The sequence below is a fragment of the Perna viridis genome, chromosome 4 (genome assembly GCF_037379345.1).
Source record: "Perna viridis isolate PV_CMFRI_1.1 ecotype Kerala chromosome 4, ASM3737934v1, whole genome shotgun sequence".
Taxonomy (NCBI): Eukaryota; Metazoa; Mollusca; class Bivalvia; order Mytilida; family Mytilidae; genus Perna; species Perna viridis.
Window position 1 is genome coordinate 49174213 of NC_142448.1, and position 18703 is coordinate 49192915.

Consider the following 18703-nt stretch of genomic DNA (forward strand, 5'->3'; position numbering starts at 1 on the left):
TCCCATTCTCCCCATTCTCTATTGCCCATTACCGCATTTGATTTAAGTTTACCAAATACAGATTCCCTATGTGCACACTTTGTATCTTCAATGCATAAATACCATACTTTTTTAATTTTTGCATGAAGTATTTGAATATTTTGTTGTTTTTATTTTTGGTGCCTCATCAAAAAGATGTATACAAAAAACTTAAAACGATAGTAAAACATAAAAATGGCTAATGTGACCATCACTTTATACATTATCCCATGTATTGTTTTTAATTTCATTTAAACAATCATCTGCCTGTTGGTTTTTTGAAAGTATATATCTCAATTGAACAGAAATTGACATTACATCTTCGATTGTTTTAATATCATGTTTTTTTTTGTTTTGTTTTGTTTTGTTTTTTGTTTGTTTTTTTTTTCAAATGCAATATAATTGATTTTTTTCATTCTCTAGGTGAGATGTCAGAGATCTGGGCAACCTGCCCTGGTATTTGAATGTAACTGCAAAGGCAACATGACAAAAGAAGTGAACCTTGTTATGATGTTATAAGATTCCACTATTATTGTATGTCCTTATTAATATCCCAGTAAAAATGACATAATGAAATATAATACAAATCTATGAAATATCCTGATCCCAATGTGGTTATTATATATAAGATATTTCTTGTATCAATATTTTTATTTGCGCACAATAAGTTAAACACACCCAAAAACATTTTACCAAACAATCATCAAAGTAATTACTTCCTTGATGGATGTGATCATGGCTGATATGTCCGTATTAACCATTCATTTTGTGGTGATGTACTTTTCATTTAATGTTTGCGTTTCAGGTAATGTAAAGTTACGTGTTTTATAATCAGTATTTAATTAGTTCTTAACATGTCATCCCTATATTCAAATATATATTCACTCATTCATTTGTATGCTTTGATTAAGAGCTGAAGCTTTGCAGAAATGTATTTGTTTTTGTTCGTTTACTGTAGTATAACAAAAATATTGTAAGTTAATGTTAACCGAAGGTGACAGATTCCTTCGGCTATGTGGAATGCCGACTTGAATTTATTTGACTGCAATAACAAACTTCGGCAATGTCGATGACGGGTGTTATACCAAGGTCCATATTAGAAAACTGAAAGTAACTCAAAACAAAGCATCTCATTCGCTCGCCTCGCAAGAAACCAAACAAGTGGTCATAACAACGATAGTATCTTTGAAATGTTTTGTAGGTAACAAGACATATACTAGTATGATTTACCCAGGTAGCAATGTAGCTAATATGACTTGTAGCGGAAAAGATGTTATCAATATCACAAACATTGAAATTCTACAATCGCCGACTCGTTGTAGTGCAAACGAGTGCATTATATCAGTTGATGACCGACAAAACATTACTGGAAAGTGTAACGGAAATACAACATGTGGAATATCACTCGATGACATGGATCAATGCATCTCTAAGTTCGGGTACATCAATTTAAACTATTTGTGTCAGCGTAAGTCGAATTTAACATATTAGTTTGATAATAGTGTTAATGCATCATTGTCCTTAGTTATTAGTTTATAATGGAGTGATTATTACAATCATTTCCAACATTTTGTCTTGACATTCCATTTAACCAACTACAAAGAATTTTTTTTGTATTGCGTGATGTATGCGAAACATGTTCCTCTGAACAGTAATACAGAACTGAATTACAATAAACATTTCCATCCGGAGCACCAGATTTTTTGGGGAGAACATTTTGCAAAATTGCAATTGTTTCAGTTCTTTTGGTCATATCTTTCATTCCGGATCTTCAGTTTTTTTTTTTTATATTTTATTGCACATTTAATAAAACTTATCCTTCACATAAGGCAAGCGAATTCCTATTCCTTATATTTGCCGTACTTAAAAAGCGTATTAGCATATAAGTGATACAGTATTATACCATCTGTGGCAACTACCAACGCTGTCAATTTCAGCCTTAGCGTCAAAGAGTTACATGTTCCATTTCGCCATGGCTTGTGAAAATGAACAGCCAATGCGATATGTTAAAAGTCTAAAATATTGCGATTTTACATGTAACATTATTGCAATAATACATCTTTTCTATGGATTAAACTTCATTTTTTTTCCTTTCCCGATTAACAGCGACCCATACGTGAAAAATAACATTTATTTATGATTATCTTAATTTCTACAATATCTTACTTTAATAAATGAAGTTAAATTATTCATGTGCGTATTAAACTCTGATCCTCTATTCCCAATGCCCATTCTTATCCCCATTTCCCGAAATTCCACAGTCCATTGCCTTATTCCCGATTAAATGGGAAGTTTGCCTCATTTAGCTTCTTTCAGTATTAAATTTAGTTAATATGACAATAAAATTCCAGCATTTTACATCAACAGTAACATGTTTTCTGATTAGAAACAAGCTTCTGTCTATCTATCCAATGACAGAATTTAACTGTGAAAATATGACGTCATCAACGGTTTTTGATAATCAAAACTAATTTTCTATTCTAGTTAATCGCTACTTAAACGTTGTGATAGCACATTTGTGCTGTTCGAAATGAAAAAAGAAATATCCATATATACGCAAGTGAACTAAGTTTAAGAAACATTAAGCGTCTTTCCTTTTCTCATTTTTCGAAAGGACAAATTTGTAATTTGGCTTTTAAATTCTGTTCTGTTTTATTTAAGGTTGCAATATTTTTTTTTCAGGTCACGCGTTGTATTGCGATTTTGAAAGCAGATCCTGTGAACTAATGAATAAAGATTCTATGATTGTATATGAAAAGGTCATGCATTCATCCGGTAAGCAAATGCATTAGTAAATGAATGCTTTCAATTTCATAAAAATGAAATAATCAGGCTCTTACATAAATGAAGCACTAAAACAGTTTTGAATTTTCATCTATTTTTGGAAGCTTTAATCAAATCGATCATTTTATGAAGTAATAGCAATAGGAAATGGAATAAGACCATTTAATGAGATCAATAAAAAAAACAGTGCAGTGATTTGATATATAAATCAATACACGGAAGAGGCGCAATTTTACCGAGTCAGGCCGAATTTTAATATTAACGTTTTTGTCAAGTCAGTTCACTGTTATTTTTCTTATACTGCAACAGAGTTTGAAAAGAAACAAGAAACGTTGTATTATTATTTTTGCCAGGAAAACAACAGGTTACTTTTTTATTCAAAGCCGGTGACCTCCGGGCATTTTTTAAAAATAATGTTACTCTTTTGACATCACACAAGAAAATTAATTTAGTCAGTGACACTTGCAGATGTAAAGTAATTACATCTTAACTGTTAAAACTTTTAACATTTTTGAACGGTTAAGTTTACAATGGAATTTTAAATCGTTCCGAAGCTTGGCTCGAACACGCATCAATGTGACATCTATGACAACAATCACATGCATCAAGTCATGTGCCATTAGCCACTCGGCATGTAAGGCCATATACAAAATATTAGTGGTGTTTACATGTAGGACAGATAATCAAATTACAATACGCGTCTAATTATATTACAGTTTTTTTTATAAGAAAAAAATCAGCCAGGAGGTGATTTGTACATGTCACGGAACCCACACATTCACTTTTATTCTAATTCAAACACAGTTTTTTTATAATATTTTCATAATGCAGAGAAGATAACGAATTCTTATAAACAGAAGCTAAACGTGAAGACTTATCATTCAGAATTGTCCACTTTCCTTTCATCTGTGGCAACATCCCTTCAGCACCTGCGTATGGATTTTTCATGTCACAGCTCATACGTTATGCCAGAGCTTGTCGAAACTACGCAGACTTGTTGTGTCGCATAAGGCTTCTAATAATTAGGCTACTTGAACAGGGTTATGTTGCTACAAGATTGAAGTCATCACTACAGAATTGTTATGGTCGCCATCACGAACTCGAGGATTGTAACGGTGTATCCATCTGCGCCATGAAAACTGATTTGTTCAACGGGTTATAGTTTTCCTTTCCTCTTTCGTCTACCCCGGACTTGACTTTTTATGAACAACTCGTCGGATGTTTCTAGAAAAGCAGAGGACGCTTACCCTACCGGTGCACCTGGTTCATGTTTCTAGTTTTTAATGGAGTCCGACGTGCTCATTTGCTTTTGCTACTTTGTATGTATTATTTTAGTTACTTTATGTTTTTTCTTGTGCATGTCTGTTTTCCATGTCTGGTTTTGTTCCTGGATTACATTTTTTTTATGACCGTTAGAACCTTGGTTACTCTTATAAAGGTATAAACGCTTCGGCAACAACTATAAAAATGCAAATATTTCCCTTCAATCAGTATATGTTTACGGTGTTTTAATCAATTAAGTATAAATTTATAGTTCAACTTTGTACAAAGGTATAGTTGATTTATAAAATGAGACTTAATATCGTTTAACAAAAAGTTATTCTTCTTCTAATATGATATTTCAGGATTTGGTCGCTATCTCCATATAAAGGCGCATGGAGAGCGTCAGGTCTTAATGAACAAATGGATACATCAAAATTACAAACAGTGCCTTTCATTAGATTACTGGATAAATTACAAACAGTGCCTTTCATTAGATTACTGGATAAATTACAAACAGTGCCTTTCATTAGATTACTGGATACATTACAAACAGTGCCTTTCATTAGATTACTGGATAAATTACAAACAGTGCCTTTCATTAGATTACTGGATAAATTACAAACAGTGCCTTTCATTAGATTACTGGATAAATTACAAACAGTGCCTTTCATTAGATTACTGGATAAATTACAAACAGTGCCTTTCATTAGATTACTGGATACATTACAAACAGTGCCTTTCATTAGATTACTGGATAAATTACAAACAGTGCCTTTCATTAGATTACTGGATAAATTACAAAGAAGACGCAATCAAAATCACAAGATATACTTCCATTAAAAATAAAAGTCATGCAGCCGACACATTTACGTTACAAAATAACAGTTTTGGAGGTAAAATGCTAACATTTTCAAGTACTTTAGAGGATGTCGGCAATTATTGGATTGTTATCGATGTAAATGGGAAGTATTTGGATAGTGAATTTACCGTCGATAATATTAAAATATCCAACACAGACTGCCAAGGGATAACAGGTAAGTATTTAATGTACTTTGACCATAAGAAGATAGTCGTTTCCTTGTCTTTCATATAAAGTTTGTATGTGTGTTTTGGCTTAAATATGCATAGAAATTCCCCAAAAAGACAAATGATAAGAAATCCGTAGACCAGATGAAATTGACAACACCAAAACATTCAGCAAAAAAGCCCACTAATAACCGGGCGTGCTCAGATCCCTGTTTTTGCACAAATCAGAACAATTACGAGTATCATTTACTAGTTTACATTTGCCCTGTAAATGAAAAATCTTTGACAGTAATTACATAGCTTGTTAGAAAAATGTTTTTAATAATACTTTGACAAAAACAATCAATCATACGTTTATCATTTACACTACATTATATCGTCGAATGTATTACTTTATATTTACCAGTTCACGGTTGTTCAACTTATCACTAACGCAGTCGTTAAAATATATTAACGCATGGTTAAAATTAACATGTCGTTAAATCTGTTGTTCAACTGTTCGTTAACTTTAAAGCCTCGTTAACTGTTCGTTCAATTGTAAAAAAAATGTAACGCAGCATGTACCCTTCGTTAAATTCTGTAACGAAAGATTAAAAATTACAAAATGGCTGCCTTGATTCCACCTAGACAAAGAAAAGAGCCAATTTATAGGGTAACAGGTGTCATTTGGTTAATACATCAGATGAAGAAATGAGAAAAAGGTACAGATTTGGCCAGGACTCTATTGATTATACATGTGAACTTTAATCATACCACTGAGGAGAGCAACTCAAACGGCAACAGCCATCACAATGGAGCAGCAAGTTTGTATTGTTTTAAGGTATTATGCCTCAGGGTCTTTCCTTGAAGTAATTGGAGATACCATGGGATTCAATAAAGGCACAGTGTCCAGAGTTATTGATGATGTGATAAATGCACTACTTGTAAAGAAAGATGATTACATCAAATGACCAACAAGTGTAGCTACTAAGAACAGTATCAAATGTGGTCTTTATGTTATTGGTCAGTTTCCAAATTGTATAGGATGTATTGATGGGACACACGTGAGAATTCAGAGGCCAAGTGAAGATGAAGTAGTTTTTTTTATAAAACAGGAAAGGGTATTCGAGTATCAATGTGCAAGCTGTTTGCGACCATGAAGGTATTTTGTTTACCATATTGCATCATCTTTTTACTGCATTTATGAAAATTATGGTGTTTACTGTTATCATCTTCCCTTCAAGTTCATAAGGTTAGATCGTCATTGGAAATTATGGCCTTTGAAAGACTTGGTTGATACACAAACATGAAAAAATACAAAATCTGTATATATTTTGAAAACTAACAAACAAGAAAAAACGTAACCAAATTGTATAGTTTGCTGTACAAAAACGAACAAACTTACATCCAAATACTATATAATATAAGGGGTGTTCCTATCCATAGGAAACTATACAAAGAAGAAGTTTGTACTAGTAAATTTTATACAGATGAAAGCTGGTTTTAGAATATTTCTCTTTCGAAATAAATACCACCACCACTCCCCCTTTCCTCGGTATAAAAATGGCTGGTATCTAAGCACAAAATGATGAATCTATTTATTTTCTTACACATTTAAATTCATGAAAAGCTGATACATTTTGAATACAAAATTAGTTATCATAATATTATTTTTCAGGCAAGTTTACAAATATTATTGCCAACTGGCCTGGGTGATTCTTTCATATTCAATTCCTCCAACTTATGCAGACACCTTGAAGTGAACCATCGAGGGCTTGCTGATGGTGTGGATTTAGGGGATAGTGGGTATGCATGTCGCCCTTTCCTAATGACACCGTACAGCAATCCAGTTGTACGACACCAGCAGAACTTCAACAGGAGTCATGTCACCACTCGGTTTTTGGTAGAAAGAACATTCGGGGTGTGGAAAAGAAGATTATTCAAAGTGTACTTTACCACGAGTTCAGTTACAGCCGGACTAATTTAACTATGTGATACATTTTCTGTATTAAAGAACACAATAAGGGGACGGCCAATTGATTCTGAGAGAGGGGCTGGCAAATGTTTTAAGGTCAGAATTTTTAATTTATGTTTAACCACATCGGGACAAGATTTTTCATTACCGATGATTTCACTGCATGAAGAATCTGGACCGAGCATGTCAGAATAGGTTAGAATATTTAGTTTCAAAACATATAGCCTCCCCCCCCCATTTCAGAATTGATATTGGCTGTCTATATTCTTCATGCCTACTCTCATTACAAAACATGTACCGAAGATTTTCTATTACTGTTGAAAACATTGAATTTTCAAATCCAAGGCCCGCTCTACAAAGAAACAGAATACAGAAATGCCCATTTGCCCATCTTGGTTTTCTTTTGTGATTCAATGCACACCGAAATTTCAAAAGCTCTTTCAACAAGGGAGTAATCTTAAAAAATGTTTTCTTAGTCGCAAATGAAAAGAGAGGAGGTCAAATAAATGATTTTGAATTTGTGTTTGGTTGGTTATTAAGTCCGTGCATTTTTCATGTTTTAAATAAAGATGACATTTTTCAGATAAGAATGAAACCAGAAAAGGTATGCTGGATTATTCAGGCATGTGCAATATTGTACAATATAGTTTTTGTTAGATGTTGTTAGAAGAGAGGCTTTGGTACATGATGATATTGTAGTAATGAATCAACCAGTTGATGTACCAACCTTTCATGGTCGTCAAGACGGAAGAAGTATCAGGGATCACATCGCCAGTGTATTTTTTCAATAAATTTGTTTTATTCATTTTAATTTTTTTATTATTATTATTATTATTATTTATTTGAGCTCAAATATGTTCTATTAAATTTACAATATACACATTGTCCCATGCAAGACTTCACATGACGGTTTAGCCAAAACACTCAAAGAATGGCTACATCATGAAGCATCTTAATTTTTGTCTTGGGGAAGCACGGATGACGCCCACTTTCATACATGAAAGAATTGTCCATTGATACTTGGGCAATGCATTATATGAACAATTTAATACTGAGCTGCTTTGTACATTATCTAATAATTCTCCATAAAATATGCATATGCATGAAAACATTTTTTATGGTTTGGAAGGTTTATTTACAAAAAAATAGTATTAGTTTTACCATGATGATTACGATCACCGAGAATTCTTGATCGCTACAAGAGCTTTTAGATAAACAAAAATGGAATTTTTCAAAAATTTGAAAGGGAGCACTTTCACTTTAGATATATACACCTTCTTAAACCTTCATATTCTGTGCAAGCCTTTTTAAGTTGTTGTGTGAAGTGGTATACGAATGGACGGAAGAGTGTAAACAAAAAGCCTCTTACTTCTAATTGTTGGGGCATAAAAAGGACATTATGATTTCTTGTGAAAACGTACTGTATGAATGATGGAGATGTTTTTTTATAAGAAATGAACAAGAAACAATAAACACCACTAGTAAACAAGAAAATAAAACAGCTATTCTCTGTAATAAACTCTGTAATAAATGATTATATTTCATAATTTAAAACATTGAAGCAAACGTTTGTGACAGGGTCAGTTGGTTGTTAATGTCGAGATTGTCAGTGGTCAGTTTTTCAAGGAGTTTCATTTGAAGGTCCAACTTCTTCATCTCTTTATCCTACTTTCTCATACCCGTCCTAAAGTATCTCATCTATATATATAGAAAATATAAGAGTGTTTGCTAAAGGCATGTATACACAAAGATCGAGCATTATTTAGGTGACTTTTTTCGATAGTAAAATACTTTAAGGTTCTCACTAAGATATGATAAGTGATATTAATTTCAGAAATGTAACAAAAGTACTTTGAATTATAAACAAAGACTAATAACATTCAGCCGATAGCTAGCTTTATACTTTTGACGCTTAATTAATACCAATACACAATTCAAATACAAATAATACCGGTACATATAGACAAACATCATACTTGTATATTATACACATCTTGCGCAGTAGCCCTCTTCTTCTTCGTTGGCACTTCTTTGCTCTGAACATAGGATGTGCCTGTCCTTGAGGATGAAGCAGAGCTAACTGGGATGTTTTGAACTGCAGTTGATTGTGCAAGTTGTATGTTACATGTAGCTGCAGCTTGGAGGTTAATACCACAATTGGAAGAGGAGGCAACAATGCTGGTCTTGGGGTATGAGGGTGGAGTAAAAAATCCTTAAGGAGAAGCATCATCTGTTCCATGGTGTAAGACTGAAATTTTGAAGTACATTTTTCAGTATATGTCATTCTTCAAACATTTTTTAGACAAAGTTTCTCATTTATAATCATTGTCATGTTATATTTTTATTTACTTATTATTTGATCTATAATTTGAAAACATTTTATTCTCTTATAAGCTCTTTTCTTAATTTTCATAATAGCTGTAATGTAAACATATAACAATTTTAAAGTGTATTCGGCAAATGATGAACTGTACTTGGTTCGATATTGGTCACGACAAACATATTTACTCCCCTTGGAAGATGGATTAGTGACGCGCCAAGAATAACAAAAATAGAAATTTGAGTGATACAACCTTTAAACAGTGATGACGTAGTCTCATGACATAACAAATACCTCAATTTCAACGGATAACAATAAGTTGCATGTGGAATCACGTAGTTCAATATTTAGGACGTTCAAGTAAAGACGTAGCAGACGACCGGCAAAGGTTTCATAATAAAATATGTATGAAACATACAAACCATTGAGATAGTTTAGTTTTAAACTAAATGAAAAAAAAAAGAATTTAACTCACCAATTGTACTTTCAAAACCAGATAAACCTTTGAAGGCACTGGAGTCATTGCAAAGATCAATGGCCCTTTCTATTGACTGGGTCAACTTGGCAGATGGTTTTCCATCGCCAGTTTGGGCCTGGTCTCTTCTGATCTCTGGAAAGACCTTTGTTGATTCCCTTTTTGTGTTGGTCCACCTGTCTTTGCATTTCTAAGGGGTTCGGACAGCCACCCTTAAAACACTGACAAGTATGGCAATCCTTGCCCAGATAGCATTTTTTGAGCTGGTTACTCCATCCCCAAATTTTTCATCGAGGATAGAGTAGTTTCTTTCAACCACATCTTGCATTATGGAAATTTCTGCGTTAAATTAGTTTTTCCATTTCGCTCTTTTTTTTCAGATACAGAATTTGTGGCAGCCATGTTAGATTGCATAGGAAGTTAAAAAAAAATGCTAGGGGAAAAATAGCCTACAAACTATAAATAAAATTTGACGCAAACTTAATTGTTACTAACGTTATCGTTAGGTAATGTTATCGTTAAATAGTGTTGAACAACAGCATTTAACGCACACGTTAAGTAACGTTATCATTTTAACGTTCACCTTAAAGTAACGACAAGTTGGGCAACCGGCCCAGAACAATAATCCCTACATTGCCCACATAATTTGTTTCACTAGTAAATTTCAAATATATTTCTATAAAGTGTAAATTGAAATATAGTTATCACCAGTTTTTATATACATGGACAAATGAATGTAACACAACTACTTAGACTAGAAAAACTGTACAGAATTCGATAGCATTCAACCTTTGACCGCAATATTTCTATCTTCAATTTCTCATTCAATCGTTCACCTTTTTAATACAACCACCAAATCGAAAGTTGAAAATAAGCTCATTAAGACTAGAACCAGTTGACGATTCCGTTCAATTCAACATGTACTTTACATGCTTTTAAATATTCAAAACTGACATTCGTGTTGATTCATCCATACTTGTACTGAAGTCCAGTGAACAAATATACTTAATTTACAATTTGATTGATTCCAGAGAACCACCCACCGAATGGTTTTATTCAGCAGAAAAAGAGTTGCTATAGTGTGGATGAGGAAATAGTACTAGATGGATGTTCTAGTCATTATATTCATCATAAAAACATAAGCGTTCATTTTGATCCTATCAAAGATAAGTGCAAGGAGTACTTTGCCAAAGGAAAAGACAAAATTTGCAAAGATTTCGGAAGTGGTATACACTGTGATGCACGAAGAATGGTCGAGCAGAATCCGTCATGTTTTGCCCTACACAATTTGATTATAGAGTATGAATGTAAAGGTAAATGTAAAGTTTAAGTAGAATTTTACGGCTTCCTTGAGTCAATTTAGTATACACTTATTACACATTGTATGTGTAGGTAGTATATCCGAAACACTTAAATCGATTATATCTTGATTCATTAGCTTCTTAGCATGTACAATTTCAATTGCCGGACGAATAAGTTTTGCACGGATGGCCTGTCCGTGTGGTTTCAGTTATCATTCAAAACACGTCATTACTATATTTGTTTGTGTGAAATTGAAGGTAACGTTGTGGCTTCTGGTCTTTTCTTCAAAACAAGCCCGATTTCTTTCAGAGATAGTCTCATTAGTTTTTCAAAACTTTAATTTTATGACGAATGAAAAGTAATTCGTTTGCTAATTTAAAAATAATTATTAATCGATATTGTTTATCAATTACTAGCAGTCGTTCTAAACATCAGACAGAATGTGATTCATGCATGTCACAAACCCAACAAATGCATTTTTATTTCCTCTTCAGAATGAGTTGCAGACCACATAATAACCCGTCTTAGTTTTTCATTTTGATGTTGTGCTTTTGAGATAAAATTTGTAAAGATTGTTGTGCATAAACTAGTGTTTTGCAAGAGTTTTCGTTCTTGATATGCTTTGATATAGTTGATGTTAGAGTAAGACTAATGAATGGTTTTCTGAAAAGTACACATTTGAATGAAGAAAAGACTTTTGTAGCATATATTATATAGCATCTGAAGATCAAATAAACATTGTTAATTCGGTGTTTTTTTTTTGTAGACATGTAGCAAAGGCCTGAATTTTATATGGACTGGTACTAAGAAAAACAACAAGCAAGTCCATTTTCAAACTCAAACATTAAAATGAAAGAAAAAATAATAACATATATTATTACGAAATCGGCTTGAGAATATATGGTTCCGCTGTGACTTGTACAATAACAAAGGGTACTTTATTGTATGGTATTGTTACGTTTCATATTTTCATATTGGCTTAGTTGTTGGTAAAAGAATACTTTGCTAACGAGAACTCCTCTTCGACAAGTATAGATCTAAATATATATCATAATGTAAAACACTAGTACATCTGTTTTACTTTAGATATCACAACAGTCAAACAAGTCGAAAAAATGGATGACATTAATGAAACAGGAAATACAAGTGAGTCTTAAATGTTTTATCATTAGCTTGGAGTTTTTGAAAATAGTTTTAAGGAGTTAGAAAAAAAGCCTTATTGCCACACCCCAATGTTAAGTTGCGAACTCGCTTTATTTCGTCTTAAGGAGTAATCAAGGGAACCAAGGTTATAGCGGTAATCAAAAGAATGTAATCCAGGGACAAAGACCAGACATGGAAAACAGACATACACAACAAAGAACATAAAGTAACTAAAATCATACATACAAAGTAACAAAAGTAAATGAGCAACTCGTACTCCACTCAAAACTGGCAGCATGGACCAGGTGCACCGGTAGGGTAAGCGTCCTCTGCTTTTCTAGAAACACCCGCCGAGTTGCTCATAAAAAGTCAAGTCCGGGGTAGACAAACGAGGAAAGGAAAACTATGACCCGTTGAATAAATCAGTTTTCATGGTGCTGATGGATACACCATAACGATCCACGAGTTCATGATGACGACCATAAAACTTCAGTAGTGATGACTTCAATCTTGTAGCAACATAGCCCTGTTCCAGAAACCGATTTGTTAGAGTTTAGATATTTTACAAGTGTCACTCTTTAGAGACGATTATGATTTAATTTCTTCACTCTTCTAAACATTTAACATATTTCAACTACTTAAATATATGGTTGTTTATTATTACATAAGTTCTCTCCATGTCTAGCGTTTTAATCTCTATCAAATAGATTGGAAAGTAATTACAATTTTAAAACTTTGCTTTTTCAATTGTTTCCTAATGTATGTAACCTCAATTTGTTTTTGCAGGTACCACTCTTGGAGCTAGCATCGGTGCGCTGTCATTACTAAGTTTGATATGCGTTGTAATTTTCATAATATACAGGTAAATACATAAAAAATAAATTTCTCCATTTTTTGACAAATCTCCATTCTGCTCGACCAGATGATTAAAAATAATTAAATTCCCAGGGGAATTAAAAAAAATGTCTTGTGCAGATGATTTATTATATTGGTCTAATTTAAGGTCCTGACCTTGCACCTGATCGAGTGGATCAAACGATTTCTACAGTAGAGATACTTAAAATAAACATTTTTTTAACACAGAGCTTCTGGTCCACTCGAAACTGAAGGTAAATCTATATACCTCACGTGTTTTAAACGCAACTGGATGTTTTTGAAAGATTAGTTACATGTGTATGTAAAACATATGTTTAAATGGTATATACATTTTTGTATTTGTTGCTGTTTTAAAGGATTGTCGTCAATTAATAACAGCAGTTGATAAATTATTACAACTTTACAGTAAATTATCGATGTTCAATTTATCTATATTTTAGACATTGCAAACAACAGAAAAATCCTCAACGTCAAACAACAGGAAATGATGGCGCTTCATTGTTCTCAGATCACCATGAAATAGCTCTGAACTCAATTAACAACATAGTAGCTCATCAAAATCATACGAATTCAAACAATGCATCAAACGCATATGTAAGCCATGATCAGTCGACAATTAACACTTCAAATGAACAAAACTTTGCCTGTAACTCCCTATTCGAAGCATGTAGTGGTTCAAGCATTCAATACATGAACATTGATGATCACTATGCAGAGTCGGAAGATGGTCAATATAATATTGCCGGAAGCAGCCGACTTAGGATTAAAGAAGTTGTCTATGACCATAGCGTTAATTGCATGTACGATTCTGCACTTCAAGGGACACAACTAGGTGAAGTAGACTTTACATATGACCATACGTTTGGAACCGAGGATGATTATGATATAACTGAGTCTTAATTCAACCACAATTATAAGTGATTATTAAACATTTGCATGAATGGAAAACAGATAAACATGTCTAACTGCTTCCACTTTTTAATCATTAAACAATATTTTGAGAAATTAATTGTTGGTTGGGTGTAAATTTTCGTTGTTTTTCGGGGCTTTTGGCAAAACCTGAAGTTAAGTGTCCATTGAAATGAATATTTTTCATGATTTGTTTCATGGAATTTTCGAATCAACACAATGAAAAAAAAAGTTACGATGTTTCTCTTAACCACGAAAAGTGGTACACTCGAATAAATGTCAGTAGTCAAATTGCTATCAAAATCACATGACAACAGCATATTAACGTTTGAATGTAAAGAACTAATGGTTGTATGATAGATACGTTATAAAAAGCATAAAGCTTAATAAGACATTATAACTTTAATTATTGTTTGTCTAAATGGCTGCCCATTAACAAGTTTGGTTGTTACCAATAACCAACTTGAGGCTATAAACCTAGATCAGACAGTGATCTGCGATAAAAATATATCTAAACCAAATCAAACGAAGTTATTGCTATGTTTAACTCCTTAACTTGAATGAAATGCATAGTTGATGATGCTGTAAAGGCTATATGAATTTGATTTAATCGAAGTCAACACAGTTTTTAGAATTCAATCTTATTTTAAAAATCAAAAACAAAAGAATATGCCAACTTTCCTAAATAGATTACATTGGACAAATAATTTGACAAATTTCTTAATTAGACTACATTAAACAAATGATCTGCCATTTTGTTATACAGATTGTACTTCTATAAAACCCTTTTCTCCAATTGTAATCGTAAGGCCTGGTCTTCTATTTTTTAAAGTAAACCGCAAATATAATGACGACATTTAGACAACACATGTTAATGGTTATCATTTGTTTTACCGATATGAATGTATTTTTGTTGGAGGTATCTCCCTCTTTGCCTTGATTCAGACTTCAAGTAGCTATATATGGAAGCATATAACTAACCGTTAGATTTTACACTGCATTTTCAGCTTGAAAGGCTCTATAAAAGTCTATGACAGATCACAGTTGTCGGGTGACACCTTGTTAGGGTTATCTTTCTTTTCTTATAACTAGAAGTTAGGCAATTGATACTAGCCTACTGGACTTGAAAGGTTAATCAGTACTGATTTGCTAGGAACAGATGGAATTATTGACAGTTTTCTCAGTGTTGTGTTGTGATTTTCAATCATCTTTATATTATCTTTTTATTAATGGTTTGAAAATTGGATTATGTAAAATTATACTTAAGAAGTTTTTTTCGATATAAATTATACAAATACAAGGTGTATATCAAACAAGAGGCTCCCAGGAGCCTAAATCACTCACCTTGACAATTTTGCTTTTCAACGGCAATATATTATAATAATATAACAAGAAATTGTCCAACAATTTTGACTCAAGAAGTCTTTGGTAGGACTTATCATAAGGGTCATTTCAGCAATTGAAAGTTTCTTTCTATCTATTATAGGTTTCAATATATTGACTGAAAACTGTAAAAAAAAATCATCTTTCAAGGGCAATAACTCTTACATGGAGTCGCCTGACAACTTTGATCCCTAAAGACCTTTGAAGGCCTTATAATAAGGATCATTTCAGCAATTGAAAGAGTTTGGCTAAACCTAACGGGTTTGAGATATATGCGAAAAACTACTGTCTGACCCTATGTTCTATTTTTAGTAATGGGGGCCATGTTTTTTTATGGATCAAAAATCCTAACATCAGTTCTATATAGGATATCATAAGGAACATTCATACCAAGTCTGGTTTCAATTGGTTAAGTAGTGTCAGAGTAGAAGATTTTTGAAAGTGTGACGTTTTCAGTGCATTTGAATACTCATCAAAATCAAAATGCCGTTCGTATCTGTGTTCACAGAATCTGAGGTGCTTCAATATTCATGACACATATTAAAACTTGATTGTTCGAAATTAACCAAACTACCAATAAAACAAGAAGCCTAAACAACAAACGCATATACCAAGCAAATCAACTAACCACTTAGCCTTAACCCAAGTTCCTGAAGCACCTAGCTCCCGGGACACCTAGTCCCCAAACACCTTGTTTCTTAGACACCTAGTCCCGGAGTAACTTGCTCCTCAGACACTTAGTCTCGGAACACCTAGCTTCCGAGACACCTATCTTTGAAACACTATGTTTCAAGCAAGCCCATAGATAGTTACAAACCACCTGTTCCAACCTAACGAAATTGCAGTATCGAACAACCCGGTAGTTTGCAACTATTCTAAAAGCTTCTTGAACTACTTGCTTGTAAACCACAAGCTTCAAAATTATACTGTAACTTCTAGGCTTTAGTAAACCAAACTTACTTCTTGGCTTCTTTAAGTTTCAACTGTATCTACACTTTCGCTTATAATTTCTTTCAAACCTTTCTCTGTTGATTAAACTAACAAACTGAACCAATTTTGCAAGAAATTGCCGCTTTATATACCAAAAGCGAGTACCTCGCCGAAAACACCCAGAAACTGAGAAAGCGTCTATGACAACCGCAAGTGTGAAGCGATGATTTCCAATTGTGTTTCCGATTCTAAACCAAACAAATGAGCATTTTAACAATCTGCAAATGATTTGTAATAAATAAACTGCATTTTTGTCACTAAGAAAATAACATTAGAAATAACAAAAATCGTTGAAAAAGGGCAATAACTCCAACATGGCTTAACGGATTAAAACCAAAACTTGATCAAAGATAGATCTCTTCATGCTGAACACTTTTACTCGATGTCAGGATTTAGCTAAACCTACTATTGTCTGATCCCTATGTTCTATTTTTAGTAACGGCACCCACATTTTTGGACCAATCAAAAATCCCCACATCAGTTCTATGCAGGATACCCCAATGAACATTTACACCAAGTTTGGTTCTAATCAGTCAAGTAGTTTCAGAAGAGAAGAGTTTTGTACAATTGTTAACGAAGGACGCCAAATGATGGCAATAGCTCACGTGGCCTTTGGCTAGGTGAGCTAAAAAGACACATGCAAAAACATCAAAAAAACAAAAACTAATTAGTTGGCACAAAACCTAGATGAAAAGATATAGAGTAAGATTTTTCCGCATTTCTAAGAACACCATACAACCTTCTCATACAATGTCACGTTCGCAGTAGACGAAAGAGAAAATGAACAAAAACTATGATGCAGCGACCAAATCGGCTATTGTTAATAAGATTGATATATTCACCATAATAATCCAGCATTAATTTTAACATAACATATAAGAAGAAAAACACTTGGATCGAGTAAATTATCCAAATACTCAAATGAGTGCATGATAATATCACAGCAAATTGCAATTCATTAAAATCTTCTTAAAATATCTAAGCGTATAAATTACAAAATATATGAAGCGATTACAAAACCTATCGCACAAAAATCACGTTTGCAAAATAACAGTGTTTTTCCTTCGGGCAGCTGTTGTATTATCAATAATTGCTTTGCAACTTTTATTTGCTTTGATTAAAAGCAATATCCGCAAAGCCATATAGAATCAACAAAATTAAACATGATCCAAAGCCCAATATAAACCATATCCACTAATCTGCAACTCAAAAGAATATGAGACAATAGATTTATATTCAAATTCAAAAATAAATAAACTTGTTTATTTTCAAATTTCCGCAAATTCTTGTAATAGAATTGTTTAGGTAATTACAAATTTCTCGAGATCAAGCAATAAAAGTATGTGTGTATTTATATTTGTACGACGTTACCCCCAGCAGAGCTATTGAAAAACAGTATTTTAACGGGTGTTACGCGGATACTTTTTATCAATAGAACCAATCATGCGTACCCAACTTAAAAGTAGGTCAAAATGGACAAAAAGCACAATTAGTTACATTCTATTTGTAAAAGTGTCCGTATATAATATACTCGTAAAAGTGCTAATTTTCTATAGCTCCATGGGCATCAATTCATTTTTGGGCAATTTCCCACTAGGAGGACGTCCGAGATTTGTTTTAGTTGTCTTTCACTTCTCCTTTTGTATGCCCGGACAGCATCACCTTTGTGGCCAGCGCATTCTTTTATCAGTTGCTCATCATAATTATGATCAAAAAAGAGTAGTTGCGGTGGTTACCTGAAAAATAAGCATTCCATTGTTTTATTGTGTAATATGATCATCTAGCATTTTACTCTATGTCAATTTTTAGCTCACCTGTCCCAAAGCCATATGAGCTATTGCCATCACTTGGCGTCCATCGTCGTCGTCGTCCGTCATCGCCGTTAACAATTGTACAAAACTCTTCTCCTCTGAAACTACTTAAATGATCAGAACTATACTTGATGTAAATGTTCCTTAGGGTATCATGCATGAAACTGGTGTGGGGAATTTTGATTGGTCGAAAAACATGGCCGCCGTTACTAAAAATAGAACATAAGGGTCAGACAGTAATTTTTTTTAATATATCTCCAAAACCGTTAGGTTTAGCTAAATTCAGACACGGGTAACAGTGTTCAGCATGATGAGATATATCTCTGGTCAAATTTTAGTTTCCATCCGTTCAGCCATGTTGGAGTTATTGCCCTTTTTCAACGCTTTTTGCTATTTTTAATGTTATTTCTTTCACAAATTTTCTCCTCTGACACTACTTGACCAATTGA

The 18703-nt window shown here is 33.2% G+C and overlaps 1 protein-coding gene and 1 pseudogene across 2 annotated transcripts; one reads left to right on the forward strand and one right to left on the reverse strand.

Moving 5' to 3' along the window:
• The first annotated feature begins 717 nt into the window (after nucleotides 1-717).
• LOC148620375 (uncharacterized) lies at nucleotides 718-14476 on the forward strand. 2 transcript variants are annotated; one of them, XM_088581207.1, is made up of 8 exons: nucleotides 718-823; nucleotides 1220-1486; nucleotides 2701-2793; nucleotides 4428-5099; nucleotides 10872-11153; nucleotides 12229-12288; nucleotides 13072-13147; nucleotides 13602-14476. In XM_088581207.1, exons 1-8 carry the CDS (start codon nucleotides 742-744, stop codon nucleotides 14059-14061), a joined length of 1992 nt encoding a protein of 663 aa, XP_088437333.1. In that variant the 5' UTR covers nucleotides 718-741; the 3' UTR covers nucleotides 14062-14476. The 2 variants fall into 2 exon arrangements, with proteins under 2 accessions (XP_088437333.1, XP_088437334.1); XM_088581208.1 differs by having other exon boundaries at nucleotides 12241-12288.
• On the reverse strand, nucleotides 8594-10242 carry LOC148620376 (uncharacterized; annotated as a pseudogene).
• Nucleotides 14477-18703: the final 4227 nt, after the last annotated feature.